Source organism: Rhincodon typus, chromosome 4, assembly GCF_021869965.1.
Source record: "Rhincodon typus isolate 14 chromosome 4, sRhiTyp1.1, whole genome shotgun sequence".
NCBI lineage: Eukaryota > Metazoa > Chordata > Chondrichthyes > Orectolobiformes > Rhincodontidae > Rhincodon > Rhincodon typus.
In genome coordinates this window covers 67,747,058-67,766,173 of record NC_063335.1, presented here as the reverse complement: position 1 = coordinate 67,766,173, position 19,116 = coordinate 67,747,058, and the positions used below count along the sequence as shown (strand labels likewise).

Below are 19,116 nucleotides of genomic sequence, written 5' to 3'. Positions count from 1 at the left end.
GCCTGCTGTGTTCATCCAGCTCTACACCTTGTTATCTCAAGCATCTTAATTAACTGTTTATACAAGCAGTAATGGAACTGGTTCCAGACAGAGGATGAGGGGTTGTGAACAGATGCACCTGGGTGACAATAAGAAGTTAATTGGTCTATGGACTAGTGACCAGTTGTCGATGACATCCTGAAGAAACTTAGTTTATCCTCTCCTCAGCAGTTGCTCCAAGCTATGACTTTTAATTGATAAATTGGAAGCATTTTACAAATTAACCAGCCACCTGTGCCTTCTACAAACTAGTGGAAGCATTTGGGAAAGGAAGGCCAGGAAGAAAGTTGCAGATCAGCAAGAAACAACTCATCAGGCATTGTGACGAAAGACTACGGATCCGTATTCCCAGTCTTTCCTCCCGTTGGGTGGGGTGGATGTGGGGTGGGTGTGTGTTAGAAAGGGATTACAGTTTTTATTAGTAGTATTATATGCCAAAGGTTTATAACTGTTCACCTATACCTATAGACCAATTACTTGGAATAAATAGCAATTCTTGCTAAGTACAGAAATCTGATTCATGATTTCAACCTGAGTCTGAAAATCAGGTAAATTGGTGAATTATGTGTAATTATTTTAAACTCTTTATCTTCTGTGATGGATATGGAAATAATGGGGTTTGACTTCTGTCATGCTACTCCAGACTGTAATTAAGGAAAAATGTACTTAGTAAATAAATTGCACAACTAACAGTTTTTCATCAATGTCAAAATCACATGAAATTTGAATAATTGCTATTTCAGGAAAAAAAGGAAATATGAAATAAAAGAAATAAGCAGCATTTTAATAATAATTATAGCTGTTTTATTAAATAAAGCAAACACACCTGGCAAAAGGGGAACAAGTTCATAAAAGAGCTCCATGCATTTGTGCCGACATTCTGTTTGGGGTCTCCCACATTGAGCCAGCAACCACATGACAACATCTGTCAAACATACCATCTGATTAGCAGGAAAGCCCCTGTGGAAGCAAGATGAGAAATACATAAAAAATGTATAATCAAATTCTGTGTTTTATTTTCATTATAGCTATCTGTTCAGTCATACAGATATCAGTGACACTAGTTGTACAAACTTAATGCCTTCAGCAATTTTTGTTTCTAGATTTTTCCACTCATAGGATTTAGGCTTTAGGAATGTCTCAAACCTTAAATTTGAAAAGAACAGTCTTTTCACCCTATCCTTTGGCAGTTCATTCCACACAAGCACCACCCTCTGTGTGAAAAAAAATTGACTAGTTCAGTTCAGCTACTGGTCAATGGTAATCCCTAGGATGTTGGTACTGAGGGATACAATGATAGTAAGACCACTGAAGTCGGGGGCAGGGGTAAATTATCTCTTGTCAGAGATGGTCATTTCCTGGCACTTGGGTGGCACAAATGTTACTTGCCGCTTCTCAGCGTCAACCTGGATATTGTTCAGGTCTTGATGCATTCGGGCACAGACTGCTTCAGTATCCAAGTGGTCATGAATGGTGCTTAACACTGTGCGGTCATCAGTGAACATCCCCCACTTCTGACCTTATGATGGAAGAAAGATCATTCAAAGATGCAGCTGAAGATGGCTGGACCTTGGACACTACCTTGAGGAACTCCAGCAGTGTTGAGATGACTGACCTCCAAACACCACAATCATCTTTCTTTGTGACAGGAATGACTAAACAGTGGACTGATTTCCCCCATTTCTGATTGATTCTAATTGCATACCGCAGATAATTTTAGATTCCCTTGCCTAACAAGAATCTATCTACTTCTGCTTTAAAAATATTTAACAACCCTGCCTCCACCAACTTCTAAGTCAGAGAGTTTGAAAGTTTCACAACGCTCAAAGCCAAAAAAATTCTCCATGTGTCCTAAAATAGCTACTCCTGATTTTAAAACAACATCCTCCAGTTCTGGACTGACCCACAAGAGGAAATATCATTTCCACGTCCACTTGACAAGACCATTCAGGATCTTACACTCTTCAATCGGATCATGCCTGACTTTTCTAAACTTCAGTGGAAACAAGCCCATCCTGTCCAACCTATCCTCACAGCATAACCCATTCTATCCAAATATCAATCTAGGATACTTCCTCTGAACTGCCTTCAATGCATTTTTTTTTATCTTTCCTGAAATAAGTAGAACAAAGTTGCACACAGTACTTGAGATATGATCTCACCGATGCCCCATAAAACAAAACATAACAGCCTTACTTTTACATTGCAATTTCTTTGATAATAAAGAGAATTAGTCATCCAATTAGCCACTTTGATTATGTGCTATGCTTGTATACTAACATTTTGTGGCTCATGCACTGGAACTCCTAAAACCCTTTGCACGTCAGAATTTTGCAGATGCTATAGATTTAAATAATACACTGCTTTTTCATTCTACCTGCCTAAGTGAACTTTACATTTCCCATATGACACTCCATGTGCCAAATCTTTGCCTATTCACTCAAACGATCTGTAAACATCTATAACTTCCTTATATCTTCTTCACAATATAACTTCAAACCGCACACTCTCCAACTTGGAAATACATTGTCATTCTTCACTGTCACTGGGTCAAAATCCCTGAACTTCCTTCCTGACAGCGCTATGGGTTCCCCTGCATGTCAAGAACTGCAGCTGGTTGAGAAGGCAGCTCATCACCACCTTTTCAAGCATAACTGGAATGGACAATAAATGTTAACCAGCAACCCTCACATCCCCTAAATGAATACAAAAAAATTCAGAGTTTCCTGCACCACCTGAATAATTCTTTTTGACTGCCTGCTGGTCACCTACGCTTTTTTGGCCTGCATGCTGCAGCATGACCATATCCATAAATGATCTATTCGCACAGCACTCAGCCTCACAGATGCAGTGCAGTAATGCCAGCTCCTACTCAGATTCCAAAACCTGAAGCACAAGATGCTGCAACTGATAACACTTCTTGCACAAATGATTATCCTGGTGTGAAGATTGGGTACTTTTATTTTTGTGGTTTTAAAAACTGTGGGCTGAAATAAGAAAGAAATGTTGCAAAACCATTGTTTCAAAGGATTGCTACATGCTTTGAAAAGCAAATAACCTGGCACTAATAGTAAGCATTGTGTAAACAGCTGTGTGAACAAGCTGTCATTGAAGTTTGGGTTGTAGACGAACTGGAATCACAGGATTTTGTACAGATGCAGCTGGGTCCATGGGCTAGTAGCCAATTATCAATGACCAAAGCTTTTTGTCTACTGGTTTGAAGCAGAGAACAAGTCAGACACCTCTTATAAGTAAACCAGCCACCTTCTGTCTCTTGCAAACAAAGGAACCATCTGGAAAAAAAATCTTCTAAGAAGCATCGTTCTAACCAGCAGAAGAATCATAAGGATCATCTCAGCATCAGTGAACTGCCTCTCAGTTTTCCTCTGCCTATAACCTATTTTTCCCTGCCTGCTTGTGCAGTAAAGAGTTTATAAGAGGATCTGTATTTTAATTTATATAGTATTAAATTACAATGGACTTAAATTGGAATTAAATGCCTATCTGTAGTTACAGTCCAGTTACCTGTAATTACAGTAATTCTTGCTAAGTATAAAAAACTTAGTCTGTACTTTCTATCAAACTGGGTCAGAAAATCAGGCAATTTTGTGTAGTTATTTTAAAATCTTTAACTTTCTTGACAACTCTGGGAATAGCAGGTTTGACTACTAGTGTGCTACTCCAGTTAGGCACGACAATAGGATGCATTCTGATGCTCCCAAATAGCATATGATGTGCACTCTCAAGGTTGGAACAGCCTGCTGTTTCACAATTTATGAATTAATACCTTATTGTTGTTGTAAACCTCATCAATATTGTCTTATCAGCACTAAAAAACTTTACCATCAATAAATCCAATTAATACTGATAAATCGTAACACTTAACACACCTTACTCGTGGAATAAAACTTGTGAAAATTCAATTTAAGACTTGTCAGGTACTCACATATTACTCATTATTAATAGTTTATTTTTAACTTTTTTAAAACTCCTAGTTTAGACTCAACCCTGAAGCAATAACCATGAACTAAATCAACTTACAACTTTCCTGTAACGTTTTTCTTTCAAACTGGTGTTTTCCCGAATGGCTGCCTTTCCACACTCTCTTCCTTCTACAAGTTAAGTGCTGTGCCTCAGACCCTGGCTCAATGTATTCTCTCTACGTTCTAGTAATTTCCTTCCAAGTCCACCTGTACCTCTACTCCCTCCCCTGTTTTCTTAGAAAAGTCACTTTAGCCAAAGGATAGTTTCATCGCATTATTCTGGTTTCAGACTGCAAACAATAATTTTGAGTCAGCTTTATTATCTTGCACACTATTTAAAGTTACACATGCTTCTTAGACATATGAGCAAATTTATCGCGTGTGTAGCCGAGTTATACAGACCAGTAAAGTTACCAGCTTCAGCACTCCTAAATCACCAAATTAATTTGCTTAGCCAGCACCAAGAATGGGAATAATATATTTGTCCTCAGTGGCTTTAAGTCAGGGGTAGGAGCAGGGTGTAGCATAGACTAAATGGGCTAGAATTTTGAATTCTGCCAATCCCTTCTGGAAAAAGAGATGTAGATGAACAGTAGGAACAAAATTGGAGCTTTTGTTGCAATGCTCCCTCGTCAAATGGTTTGCTAAAATTCACCTCAAGATTGACGCAAGCAAAGTGATCACTTCAGGGAAGCCCTGGATGGCATCCGGCCTTCAAGGACCTGTCTCAAGCAAAAATGCTTATTTTGAGAGCAGTGCACAGGGGATCAAAAGGAAAAATGGACTGACCTTACTAATTTATCTAGGATTCAAAAGAAACTCAACATTCAACAGGCAACATTTGGCAAGAATCATAATACTCAAGTTGGAAGTTTCACAATAAGCAACACACAGACCTGGGCACACGCCTTTCGACAGATTTATTCAAACAAGGTGCTTTTTGTTTGATAATTCTTTTCAAATGATTAATACTGTCACAGCACTGCTGAATTGTACCTATGAAGAAAAAAAACACTTTTTTTGATTAAGAACAATTTATTTTATGGTAAAGAACAATTCTCAGTAATTTGAACTAGGGATTTTAATTCTGTTTAAGAATTAAGCTTTGTTTTTGAATTAACAGCAAATTGCATAAAACAATATAATACAACTTAAGCTCTTCAATCATTACAAATAAGTAAAATGCAAAGTAGTTCACTATAAATATTTTGATCTTTTATAGATATTTTCCTGGGACAGGTGTAGAATTCTAGAGACATATGTCTGATGGACTGAAGTCACCAAAACAATTGCAGAGGTGATAAGCATGCATCCATGGATTAATAGATAAATAGGAAGACACTATCAACACATAAATATATTCCCTTTCAGAAGGCTAGTCAGGTTAAAATAAGATATAGTTAATAAAGTCTTAAAAATTATGATACTTAAGCATTGCTGTATATAAATAAATTACAGGTAATATGGTAAAGAACTTACCCAATGATTTATCATCTGCATGCGCCAGAGCAAGGCTTTCCACATACACAACTAATACCTCAAACACAAACTGCTCAACCAACGCACTCTCTTCCCTGGAAAAACAGATAAGTGTTACCTCTAGCAATCGCCAAATAATATAAATCTTGATTTTATATGTCTACCACTGTATCAGATGACTCAGTTTAGCTATACAATACTCAAGTGTACTTTGCTCAGAAAAATTAATTTTCCTATTGGTGTTAAATAATCAACTTTTGCTACTAATCCATGCATCAAATAGAGATACATTGTTAGCTACGACAATAAGTTGCATATACAAAGTGGGTCAAACAAAGAAAATGACTCAAGATATTTTGAAGGGGTAAGATAAAATAAACAATTCAGAGAAAATATATGGAGAAATGGAAAGGTGGGAGGATGACCAAATGTTTGTTTGAAAAAAAATGACTTTGAGATGATTTCTCAGGAAAGAGAGACTGAAGGATTTAAGGAGGGAATTCAAGAGAGTAAACCTTTGGCAGCTGAATTGCCAATGGTGGGATTGGGGGCATGCAGGATGCACAAAAGTCAGAGTTGAGGAACCAAAGGTAGTCAATCAAGAATCAGGAAACTGCAGAGGCTGGGCAGCAGAGGAAGCTGAAGAGGGATTCAATACATCAGGGAGTTGTCACTCTAGACAAGTATAGGGGGAATGAATGAGCAGAACTATGCAGACCTTTTATATCTTCCTTCCAGCATGCATTGTCAGCCAGTTTTCAAGGCAAAAATATTTCATTTGGTTCTCAGATCCAACACATTGCTACATATCAGGAACAGCTGGTACCCAAGTACTCATTCTGTGGCACCCCAACAACAAAAGCCTGACAATGTCAGTATGAACCATTTATTCCTACTGATTTCTTCCTGTTAGCCAATCCTTTATCCATTCCAGTACATTAGTGCATATCCCAAGTGCAATTTGTTAACCAAAGGGGACTTTTTCAAAGGCCTTCTGAAAATCCAAGTATACAACACCCACTTATTACCCTTTGCCAAATCTGTTACTCATACCCTCAAAAATTTCCAACTGGTTCATCAGATACAATTTTCCATTCACAAATCCATGCTGTGCACAATCAGATCATTATTATCTTAGCATTCACTCATTACATTTTTTATAACAGATTTGAGAAATTTCCCTAATATTAATGGCTGGATAGATGGCCTGTAATGCAGAGTGATGTCAATTGCATGGGTCCAATTCCCACACTGGCTGAGGTTGCCAAGAAGGATTCCCTATCTCAACCTCACTTGAGGCATGGTGACCTTTAGATTAAACCATCACCTTATGATTGAAGAGAACAGCCTTATGGTCGAATAGGACTATGGTGACTTTACCTTACCCTTTTTAACCATCATGTATTTTCCCAAACCCACTTCAGCCAATTCATCCTGCATATCTTTACACTATCCTTTGTTTAAATTTAATATCCTGACTTCAGACTGAACTACCTCATTTTTAAAAAAATGTAGAATTTTATCAGATTATGATCCTTAAAAGGTTCTTTTTCAGCAAGATTATCAATTCGTCCTTTCTTTTGTTACATGGTAACAGATCAAAAATAGCTTTTCTCAGGTCAGTTCCTCAGCATACTCATCCAGAAATCCAAACCCAGCACACTGCAGGAGCTCATAGCCCATACTCCACATAGGTTTACCTAGTGCAAATGCAGATTGAAGTCATCCATGATAACTATATCATGATCAGAACTCCTGATTAATATCATTGTGCCTTTGTTTCCCTTGTACCTATCAATCCTAAATTGAAATTGAAAAAAATTCTAAGAGGCTGGAGGGATGCAGGGAGTATGTTTCATGCTTCAAGTTTGCAAATTAAATAATCAACAATTTCTTAAATCTTTTTATTAAATAATGAAATAGTTAATAACTCTACAATTAAAAAGAATAGAATTGCAAATTTCAGAGCACTCAAAGTATGCTGCTGCATTTCTCAAATTGTTCAATTCTGCTTTGATGTAAAATACAATACTGAGGATCTGATTCTTGTCCAGCTATCTATAGTGGGGGAATCTTAGGTACCAAAGCAACCTACCTGAATTCTCTGTATAAACTATTAAAGGCAAGGGCTGCCCCAAGTCGTTTGAAAGTATTGGGATGAAGAGCAAGGCTATACAATCTCTTGAAGAGGGATTTTGTATTTACTGGACTCTTCTGCTGCTGCTCTGGAGTTGTCTGTTTTATGGACCACTTGAGGAATTCTCGAACACAGTTTCCACAAAAGTCCCTCAGAGTACTGTCCACTGGATCTACAATGCCATCCTAAAAATATTAAATATGTGTCTTCAACTTTCAGAACAAAAACAATACTGGCCTAGATTGCAATCTGTATGAGGAACAAACACTGCCGAGTGAATGAAATTCACAAATCACCAATCTTGAGGTGAGATGCACCTCAACTTGTACTGCAAGATTAGTAATGTTTCTGAAATTCGTTAGCTTTAAGATCATTTCTGTTAACTAGATTTCATCATTGGCTAGAAACATTTTAAAGGGGTTATTCATTTCTCAATTCCCTTTGCTGTTCTTCTGGATATACATTAAGTAGTTGAATATACTTGGAAATGTTAATAAGACAATCACTAGTTACCACAATCTTAAAAATACATTAAATTAATTTGGATATTTATGTCAATACCCACCCCAGCTCTTAGAAAGGAAACATTAGACAGCACTAAGAATAGTTTAAAAAGCCACTAAAGAACTTAAAACAAATATTGGAAATTTTAAACATTTATTTATCTTACATCATTAAGTTGCTTCGTTCATTTCAAGTAAGTTAGACAACGGAGAGCTAGTGGACATGATCGATTTGGATTTCCAGAAGTCCTTTGACAAGGTGTCATGTGGAGGCAACTAAATAGGATAACAGCCCATAGTGCTAGGGGCAAGGTATTGGCATGGATAGAGGATTGGCTGACTGGCAGAAGGCAGAGTGGGTAAAAAGGGGTTTCTTTCGGGATGGAAGCCAGTGACTAGTGGAGTCTGTGATGGGACCACGACTATTCACGTTATACATTAACGATCTTGGTGAAGGAACTAGACGAAGCGTAGCACGGTGAGTCAGTGGTTAGGACTGCTGTCTCACAGCACCAGGAACCCGGGTTCGATTCCACTCTTGGGTGACTGTCTGTATGGAGTTTGCATATTCTCCCTGTGTCAGCGTGGGTTTCCTCCAGGTGCTCGAGTTTCCTCCCACAGTCCAAAGATTGCAGGTTAGGTGGATTGGCCATGCTAAATTGCCCATAGTGTCCAGAGATGCACAGGCTAAGTGGATTAGCTATATGAAATGCAGGGATACAGGAATAGGGTAGGGGAGTGGGTCTGGGTGGGATGCTTTTGAGCAGGTCAGTATGGACTTGATGGGCTGAATGGCCTGTTTCTACACTGTAGGGATTCTACGACTTTATGAACTGAGGGCATTGTTGCTAAGTTTGCAGATGACACAGAGATAGGTGCAGGGACAGGTAGTATTGAGGAAGTGGGGAGGCTGCATAAGTACTTGGAGAGGCTAGGAGAGTGGGCAAAGAAGTGGCAGATAAATATAATGTGGGAAATTATGAGATTACACACTTTGGTAGGAAGAATACAAGTGTAGACAATTTTCTGAACAGGGAAAGGCTTCGGAAATCTGAAGTACAAAGGGACTTAGGAGTCCTAGTTTATGATTCTTTTAAGGTTAAAATACAGGTTCAATTGGCAGTTAGGAAGTCAAACGCAATGTTAGCATTCATTTGAAGAGGGCCAGAATATAAGAGCAGAAATGAGGCTGTATAAGGCTCTAGTCATATCATATTTGGAATACTGTGAGCAATTTTGGGCCTCTTATTTAAGGAAGGATGTGCTGGCGTTGAAAGGGGTCCAGAGGAGGTTTACAAGAATGATCTCAGGAATGCAATAAGAGGAGCGGTTGAGGATTCTGGGACTGTGCTCTATGGAGTCTAGAAGAATGAGGATGAATCTCATTGAAGTTTACAGAACACTGACAGGCCTGGACAGAGTGGAGGTGGAGAAGATTATTCCACTAGTGGGACAGTATAGGTTCCAAGGAACACCCTCAGTGAATCTGTGGAACTCATCGCCGCAGAAGGCTGTGGAGGCCAAGTCAAAGCAGAGACAGACAGATTCTTGATTAGTAAGTGGATCAAGGGATAGGGACAGAAGGCAGAAGAATGGGGTTGAGAAACATATCAGCCATAATTGAACAGCAGAGTAGATGGGTTGAATGACCTAATTCTGCTCCTTTATCTTATGGTTATGTAATTCCCTTGAACTTCGCTGTTTACAAAGACGTTAGTCTCCTTACTTTAATAAGCAAATAAACTTCTGGCCTATTTGAGTTAAAGCAGTTGTTTACAATCACTGTGTTTACAGGGAATCAACTGAGTGTTCAATTACTAAGAATACAAGTGAACAATTATTACCAGAATAGCTTCAAGCAGTGCCACTGTATCCCGACTTTCAAATTTCCTGTTGTTAGTGAACCAATGGATAAGCTGCATAACAAGTGGTTCAAACAACTGATTGGTTACCTATATAAAAAGACAAAGCAACAAAACAAGTTAAGCTGCTATTACCGTATAAAGCTATATCAGTTCAAGACAAGTTTGCACTGTCACATTAACCTCAATTACTCTGTATGCTTACTACTGAACAGAAAACGTAAAAGGAAAATGATCACTAATCTCTGCAGAATCTGTTTATGTTGCATCATCTTGGTTTGTCTCCAGCTTCTTACTAAAAGCGAATTAACATAAGCAAAATTTCAGAGTAGATCAGATAGAGTGGCACATTGAGAGAGAACATTTTAAAGAGAGAGTGAGCATCACCAGCAGAGACGCATCAGAGAATGGAGATCACCACATCACATCAGCAGAGACAAATGGGGAGAGAGAGTTTGAACAGACAGCAGAAACCACCAGCAGAGAGACATTAGCAAAGAACACATCAGATTGGAGGAGAAAATGCAATCAGAAAGTAAAATTAAAGCGTTACATCAGAGGAGAGCAGGGATAAGTGACAGGCTGGTGGGTATTGTTTTCTTCACTCTTACTGGGAATTTCAATCGGGTTAATCCTTCAAGCATTAAGCAATTAGAGTAAGTAATAAGAGTAACTGGTAAGTGCCAGTTTATCGCTTTATTTTGTTTTTAAGTAAGGTTTAATTCTAACGGCAAAGACTGTTAGGTATTAAAGTGCTGCAAAATAGCCTGATCCCTGGTTGGATTCACAAGAAATTTGTCCCAAATAAATTTAATGAATTACTCCTCATTGATACATCTATCAATTTGATTTTCCTGACCTACATGAAGATTAAAGTTACTCATGATTAACGTCCTGCCTTTTTTATATGTTTCATTATCTTGTGATTTATTCTCTGTCTTCTTCCCCTTGTTATTTCTTTTTTACTATTAACCTATTTTTCGAATCAATCTGATCAGAGATGTTATTACACACCTCTGAAACAGGTGGGTGTTGAACCTGGGTTTCCCAATCCAGGGGTAGCAACAGTACCCCTGCACCATATGACGGCCCCCTAACCTCTACATCTCCCAATTCAAAGGTCATGTCTTGATACCATTCTTATTCTATCCTGTACTAACAAAACTATCAAGCAATCTTTCCTTCCTGAATGTCTTTTCAAAAAGTCACATATCATTCAATATTTCATTTCCTGATGTGATTTCCTTTGAACCTTTTCTCTGAAATGGTATAAGATCATGTCTATTAACCTCTATTTATTTTTATTTGTTTATATTATCGTTCTGAAAAGTAAGTGCATTCAATTCACTAGCCATTAATATTGCCTTTTTACCATTCTTTCCCCATTTGCTACTGTTTTTCTATGTTTGTACACTGTCCCATCCTTCCCACTATGGGTATCATTTTTCTAAATAACTGGCCTTAAACGCTGCCATATCCTTTTGCTTTGTAAGCCTACTCTTCTCATCTCCCTCTCCCAAATCCTCACTCTGTTCGTGTCAAAGAATAGAGACACAGAAAGAGAGAAAGGTATTAATAAAGGAAATGATAAACAGATCACGGCAGGAAGGGTTATACTGTATGCATTTAAGAGTAAATCAATTGTATGATAGAGTATAAAGAAGAAATAACATGAGCTTATCAGAAAGGTATGGCGATAATCTACACACAGACTGGGCAAATCAAATGGGAACAGGTAGCCTGGAAGAGGAACTCACAGAATGTTTTTGTGATAGTTTCTTAGAAGGGCACATCCTCGAGCCCAGCGCAGAGAAGGCTACATTTGACTTGATATTGTGCAATGAACTAGGATTAATCAATAATCTCATAATGAAAGTGCTAATAGGTAACAATCATAATACGATTTAATTTTACATTCAGTTTGAGGAAGAGAAGAGTGTGTCAAACAAAACTACTCTAAATTTAAATAAGGACAATTTTGAGGGCATATAAACAGAACTAGCTGAAGTGAACTGGCCAAAAACGTTATAGGACAGATCAACAGAGATGTAGTGGCAGACATTAGATGGAGAACTCCAAACACACAAAACACATACATCTCAATGAGAAAGAAAAATTCAAACAAGACAGCCAACCATCACTAATGGACTAAAAAGTTAAAGACATATCAAACTCAAATGATAATTGCTCAAGAAAATGCTTGGCATGTCAACAGACTGGATGGAATATATAAAATAGCAAAGAATGACCGAAGTAGCAAAGAATGACTGAAATATTTTCAAATAATGAATCGATCACTTTAACCAAGACACTAGAAAATATATGACAGAAACTGTGTTACAATAGTAGAGATCGTGCAATATTTTTAATACTAAATATATATATTTTTTATCAACTACAGATGAAATAACAATTACTTATTAGCTTGTTTAAATTATCAGATCTTTCTGACATATATGCTGGTTGCTTTCTTACCCTATCCACATCACAACCGAGACGGAGCAAAACCGGATATATATGTTTGTTCAGCTTGTACATTGTTTCTTGCTGACCTTCAGAGATCTGGGATCCTTTTCCTAGCATATATGCCACCACACTATGCAGCAGTTCACAAGCTGCAACCTGTAAAATTTAATACTTATGAGAAAGTTTTACCATAGTAAAACTATAAAGAAATGTATTCAAATTTCAATTTCACAGAAACAGAAAATAAACAGACCAATAGTCATGGAGTGGCCTTATAACAATCTCTTATCCAAGACTATACGGTTCCACATGCTCACAGTACCTCATTTTAAAGTAATGAATTCAAAATAAAGCTAACCAAATCTGAAAAGTTAGGAAGAATTTTATAAAGAGAAAGTAAAGAAAAAACTAACTATACAATAAATAGAGTACAAATGCAATATGTTATAATCCTAAGCATTGGTTGAATGGAATGTAAGTCATTTCAGGTTGACATAACATGGCACCAATTGAGAAAATGCGACGTTCTTCATGTAGCGGGTACATTGCAGGAACAATGCAATGGGAGCAAATTGCACTCTAACATGTTATGTTTTTTTCCAGTAGGAATATTGCATCTGACTAGGAACAAAAAGCAGAGTATGTTGTCTCACCTTTGTCTGTCGATCACTGGCAGAAAGTGCAAGTTCAGTGATGCGGGGCAAAAATGAATCCAAGTAAATGACAGGCTTCATGTCTGCAAATGGCACGGCAAAACTCAATGGCCTCTCTGCCACCCATGCAACACACTTCTTCATCATTTCCTCTGAAGAAGTAGCTGTAAAATTGAAGTGAGAACACATAAATATTTCTTGATAGCATTTTGCAAACTGTACTTGATATGCAATTTACTTTTGTATAAAAATTGCTGGTACATTTGAACGTGCACTTTAATGCTAATCTTCAGTAAAGGAGATGCTGACAATGCAAGCTAAACCTTCCTACCTGTAAGAAATTACTGGAATGCTTAAGCTTCATGTTTTAGACCATAAGATATAGGAGCAGATCTAAACGACTCTGCCCATTGAGTGTGCACTGCCATTCAACAAGTTCATGGCTGTTCTGCTAATCCTCAACTACATTTTCCTGCCTTTCCACCATAACTCTTGATTCCCTTACTGATTAAAAAAAACTGGCTATCTCAGTTTTGAATATTATGATCCAGGCTCAATGCACCCATTGACCCACTTAGAGATGAAATCCATCTCCACCTCTGTTTCCTGGTTCCCCATTATTATTTCCCCAGCCTCATTCTCTGTTCAATTTGGCCCCTCTTTTCCTTGTTATATATTTAAAGAAGTTCTTGTGGTTCACTTAGATATTTCTTGCTAGTTTACTCAAAAGTTCATTTACTCCCTCATTATTTTTTGAGTCATCTTTGGTTGGATTTTAAAAATTTCCCAGACCTTTGGCCAACCGCTAATCTTTGCCACAATGTATGTTTTCGCTTTAAATTTGATGGTATTCTTCACTTCCCTGATTAACCATGGTTGGTTTATCCCCATTCTTAGAATCCTTCTCCCTCTCCAGGATTAATCTTTGCTGTTAGTCATTCTTAAACATCTGTCATTGTTCAACCATCATCTTTTCTGCTAAACTCCTTTTCTAGTCCTATTCAGCCAACAAGTTTGTGCTGGAATAGAATAGAATCCCCACAGTGTGGAAACAGGCCCTTCGGCCCAACAAGTCCACACCAAACCTCAGAGCATCCCACCCAGACCCATGCCCCTATAACCCACCTAATCTACACCTCCCTGAACACTATGGGCAATTTAGCATGGCCAATCCACCTAACCTGCACATCTTTGGACTGTGGGAGGAAACCAGAGCACCTGGAGGAAACCCACGCAGACACGGGGAGAATGTGCAAACTCCACACAGACAGTCGCCCGAGGATGGAATTGAACCCAGGTCCTAGGTGCTGTGAGGCAGCAGTGCTAACCACTGTGCCACCCCCCAGTTTACTTTGCGCATGAATTGAAATCCTAATCCACCTATACCTGTAGCATGTCCCCCATATTTTCCTTTCCGTCACAAACTGAAGTATTACCAACCATGGATTTCTTCATCCTCTTTCCTGAATTAAAATTCACCTTTTGCATGTAAGTAAATCATCAAGTTACAGAACAGAGATTTGTATTTGTGTGAAGCATTCCAAATAACAATCACAATGAGTTTGGTGTAAGCTTCACTTTTCTTAAATAAAGTAACATTAGCTACAATATGCCTAGAGTCATATGCAAGAAAAATCTGACAATCTTTGCAGATCTTAAAGTCAGCTACTGGCATCAACCAGAGTCAAAGAACAACTTGATTGGAATAGATTCAAACAAAATGCATTGCCTCCACTGAACACAATCAATAGCACAAATAAGTCTATTCAATTAAAAATGCTTTGAAATTTAAGGTAATCTGCAAAAATAGATACCAATTAAATATCATGTGCAAAAAAAATAAAGGTTAGTTCCTCTCAACATGAATAGCTCAGAATGAAGAAGTAAAAACAGCAGCAAAGAGCATTTGAACAAGAAGCTTTCTACCTAATACAAATCTACAAGGCCATTAATCTCCATATTAATTCAGTGGGTTCAAACATGGATTGTGAACGAATCAGCATTCATTCACAAAACTTATATTTTCCATAGGCATAAGTGATGAGATATATGATGAAAGATAGGTTCGCTCTCAAAAACTGCTTTCAAGAGGACAGATACTATGGAGATGCAAGTCCACATAAAAGAACTTTCGTTTAAAACAAAAAGAACTTTTAAAAAGGAACCTGAGCATGAACTGCCCAGACATCAAATTCTGATGGTTATCCAACACTTCTGGCCAATGAGGGGTTGGAAGTTAGATAACATGCTCTCGGCTTTTCCGATTGACTACAACTGGTGATACAAAGTGGAGGAGGATTGTGAATTGGTCTACCTCTAACGTTTCCTTCCCTACTGTGGGAAGCATATGGCATCCAGGATATAAGGACAAACCTGTTTCATTGTCAATTTACAGGAATGTAAACAATGAAGATGCATGGTTATACAAGTGCATCAAGAAACCAACAAATTAAGGAAGATACTGAAAATGAACATTAAGGTTATTATTATTAAATTATTTGTTCCGTGGTTCTTAATTCCATTCATCTCTCGCTTGCAAATGATCATTTTCACTTTTCAATTACAAAAGACTCTATCTGAATCAGCCTGAGCACTAAGTTCCAATCTGCTACATCACATCATTAAGAACTGAAGTTAGTATGAATTCTATTATATTAACTGGGTATAAATTTAACAATGAAAGTCAAAGTCAAATTTAGAACAAATACAATTACACAATATACGGCAGCCTTATATTTCCTTCTCTTTTGACCTTTGGCACTGAGGTGGGTAGATAATGTTTTCTCCCATTTGTTAGTTTGTGAACAATATAGCTTCGAATCTAGCAGAAAGATTTAACTAAACTTGGTATATAAACAGGGCTAACACAAGGACAAGCTAATTAGTTTTTGGCAATGATGCAGATCCTGGAACATTTTTTTCATAAAGAGGTTTTCTCAACAGCTAGAGATGAAGCAAATGACCTTTTTACTTGTTAGAAATGTTGTAGGCTGTTTTACACTGTCATAGATTGTCTCAGCTGTTGTGGTACAATTTGTCATAGCTGCCAGAATATGAGCAGCCGTTTCAGAATTTGTGGAAGTGGATTAGTTTCCTCAGTGGAAGCCTCATCAGGTCTTCATAAAAAGATTTTCTTTCTCAGCTTTTGAGAGAGAGACCATCAACCAAAGCCTCAAGGAACAGCAGCATAATTGCAAAAACAATGAGTTAGACAGCGAGTGGTAGAACATACGCTCTACTATGTGACATCTTCACATGTACACTTCCAGTGGTCGATACACTCACCTGCAACTAGACTTCGATTGATCTGACCCCCAAGAGACCCAAGTAATCGCACTACTCTCTGCTTCACAGCAGCAGCAGGAGTCTCTTCACTCTGTTTCACAAGAAGCAAATCAAAGATTTCAAACCAGTTTTGCATTACTCACAAATCATTAGGAACAGGCTATTAAGGTAAACTTCAAAAGAATAGTCACATACCATAGAAAGATCCCTTGCATTTTTCAGGCGGCGTATAAGAAATTTGTTTCCTCCTTTACTTGAAGTATTAATGCTCATCATTTCCCAATTGCTTTCAAATTCATCTAATATGAAGTTAGAAGAAACTAAATTTCAAAAATTAAAACTCATTTTAAAAAAACCATAACTGTTGGTTGCAGAATTCAGAAACAAAATTAAAACCAGCCATTTGGTCAATTCAGTTGGTGTCTTTGGAGGGTTAGAAAGTGCAAGTGTGATCTGTGGTTCAGCTGGTAGTTCTCTAGTCTCTAAGTCAATCCCGCTCCTAAAATTTGGGTACTTGATCTGGGCTGACATTCCAAGAAGCATTGCACTGTCAGTTAAGATGTTAAAATGAGGCCCAATTTGCCTTTTCTAGTTGATTCAATAGCCCATGCTATTCAAAAAAAATAAGGAAGATCTCCCAATCTCTAGGCCAACATTCATCATCTAACTTTGATAGAAGTACATAATAAATTATTGAAAATTCAAATTACCAAATCACGAAATGGAGATAAAACAGATGTGTGGTTTCAGTTCTGTGAAAGTAAATGGAGTTCGAAAATTTTCAGTGACTAAACATCAAACGCAAAACACAAACTTATGCTCTATCAAGCCAAGTTCCACTCTGGGGTCTGACTTGTCCAGTATTATAATTTGCTGGGATCATAACACTTCAAAAAAGAGACTATTTTATTGTTCGTTTCATTGACATTTGAGCAAGCTTTCAATTTGCAAATTGGCTGCCTTGTTTCCTACATGATATTTGTGACTAGACTGCAAAAGTAAAATAACAGTCAAACACTTGGGATATCCTAAAAGCTTCAAAATATGTTCTTATATTGTTGGACTAAATGCATAGATATTTAACATTGCCAAGTGTAGATCAGAATTAGTCCTTTCTGAATCTTGGTAAAATACCCTTTGAACTGCACTGACATTTTAAATAATCATGGAATATCTGTTCCTCATTTTCAAAGAATCTCTTCATCTACTTACTTTACCTGTCACATTTTCTTTTACAGGATCCTGATGTTCTGAAATTCTTTTGCTTCCTTCCTTTTCTGTTAAATCAGCAAGCTTTTCATCGTCAAACTTGGATGTCACTTAATTGCGACTTTTGGATTTCTTTTCTTTTTAAAAGTTACTACTCCCTACATGGAATCTTCATCCATCACTCAGGCTCTGAATAAAATACTTATTGTGTACCTGACTATTAAATTTCTCCAGCTTTCTTTGTAAGCTCACTTGATATCATACGTTTCAACCAGTTAACTCAGATAAAAATACAACAGTTTTGCATCATCTGTTGAGAAATCACAATAACGTGCACCCATCTGTAAAGTGAACAAGACTGAAGCTTTCTGGAACATTCTAACACACAAGACTTTTACATTCCCAGTGAACAATTTTATTTGATGAATGAAAAGCGCTAATTGAATATTTGAGACAGAGGCAAACTAAAGGATCTTACCTGAAGCTGCTGTTTTGAGGTATCCATCCAGGTGTGGTAAAATGTCTTTGTAATAAGGCTCAATGGCATGCCTGGATATACAAGTTGACCAATGCTGAAGAGCATCCAATCCAGCATCAGCAAGTGGGATGTGGCTAAGGCCAAGTTTAAATGCAGTCTGATTTGGGGGACCATGGAAAGAAAGTCAAAGAATAATTAAATTTTATCATAAATTCACCATACCCATGCCATCTGTCAGACAGTCAACCACTGAATCACACTCATGTGCTCCTTTAAGTTTAATTTTCTTAAATATATATCTCAGTCGAACTGATGCCCTCATTGTCTGTGTGGGACAAAGTGACCATACTACGACAAGCGAATACCAGACAGACAAGGGAATTCCTGGAAGCCTGGTTCTCAACATGGGACTCCATTAACAAACACATAGAAATAGACCCCGTATACAGACCGCTGCTAAAACAACAGAACTAGAAGCAACAAGACCATCATACCAGAAGATCATATAAGTCTGGAACGAAACAGAACACCAACGCTACGATTAGCGGTCACACTGATGATACAGCCAAGAATGGTAACGAAACGTCTGCACATCACGGAACAACCAGATCGGCAAGCTAACGAACAACTGCATCCACAACTCGAGCTACAAATTTTCACTAAGACCTTATAAAACAATTCTCTTCGGCTGGCACAGTACCCATTTGAAGATAATCCTAGAATTATATTCTCTAGTTGCTGACTCAAGAACAATTTTCTCCTAACTCACTTCCTCTAATTTTGAATAATTCTACTCAATCTCACTTTAATCTTTGTTCCGTAAGTAAAGCCTGTCCATTCCTACTATATCTATAGGAATATCTTCCATATCCTCTTGACATCTTTCCTAAAGATAAGTCATGGCATGGATAAAGAGGAAAGCATGAGGCTTTTCCCAGGGTGAAGGGGTTCAAGGTGCGGGGGTGTGGAAGTTTAAAAGAGATGTGTGAGGCATGTTTTTCACACAAAGGGTGGTGAGTGCC

The 19,116-nt window shown here is 37.7% G+C and overlaps 1 protein-coding gene across 2 annotated transcripts in view; it reads right to left on the bottom strand.

Annotated features, from left to right (window-relative positions):
- Window positions 1-19,116, bottom strand: part of prkdc (protein kinase, DNA-activated, catalytic subunit) — a 204,650-nt gene that overhangs the window by 132,164 nt on the left and 53,370 nt on the right. For both annotated transcript variants that reach the window (XM_048595548.1, XM_048595549.1), the window contains exons 21-30: window positions 18,095-18,251; window positions 16,603-16,706; window positions 16,408-16,498; window positions 13,123-13,286; window positions 12,479-12,625; window positions 9,986-10,093; window positions 7,597-7,823; window positions 5,502-5,596; window positions 4,919-5,018; window positions 866-999 (exon numbers count right to left, since the gene is read on the bottom strand). In XM_048595548.1, coding sequence (XP_048451505.1) covers window positions 866-999; window positions 4,919-5,018; window positions 5,502-5,596; window positions 7,597-7,823; window positions 9,986-10,093; window positions 12,479-12,625; window positions 13,123-13,286; window positions 16,408-16,498; window positions 16,603-16,706; window positions 18,095-18,251 — 1,327 coding nt within the window. The remainder of the gene's footprint in view (window positions 1-865; window positions 1,000-4,918; window positions 5,019-5,501; window positions 5,597-7,596; window positions 7,824-9,985; window positions 10,094-12,478; window positions 12,626-13,122; window positions 13,287-16,407; window positions 16,499-16,602; window positions 16,707-18,094; window positions 18,252-19,116) is intronic.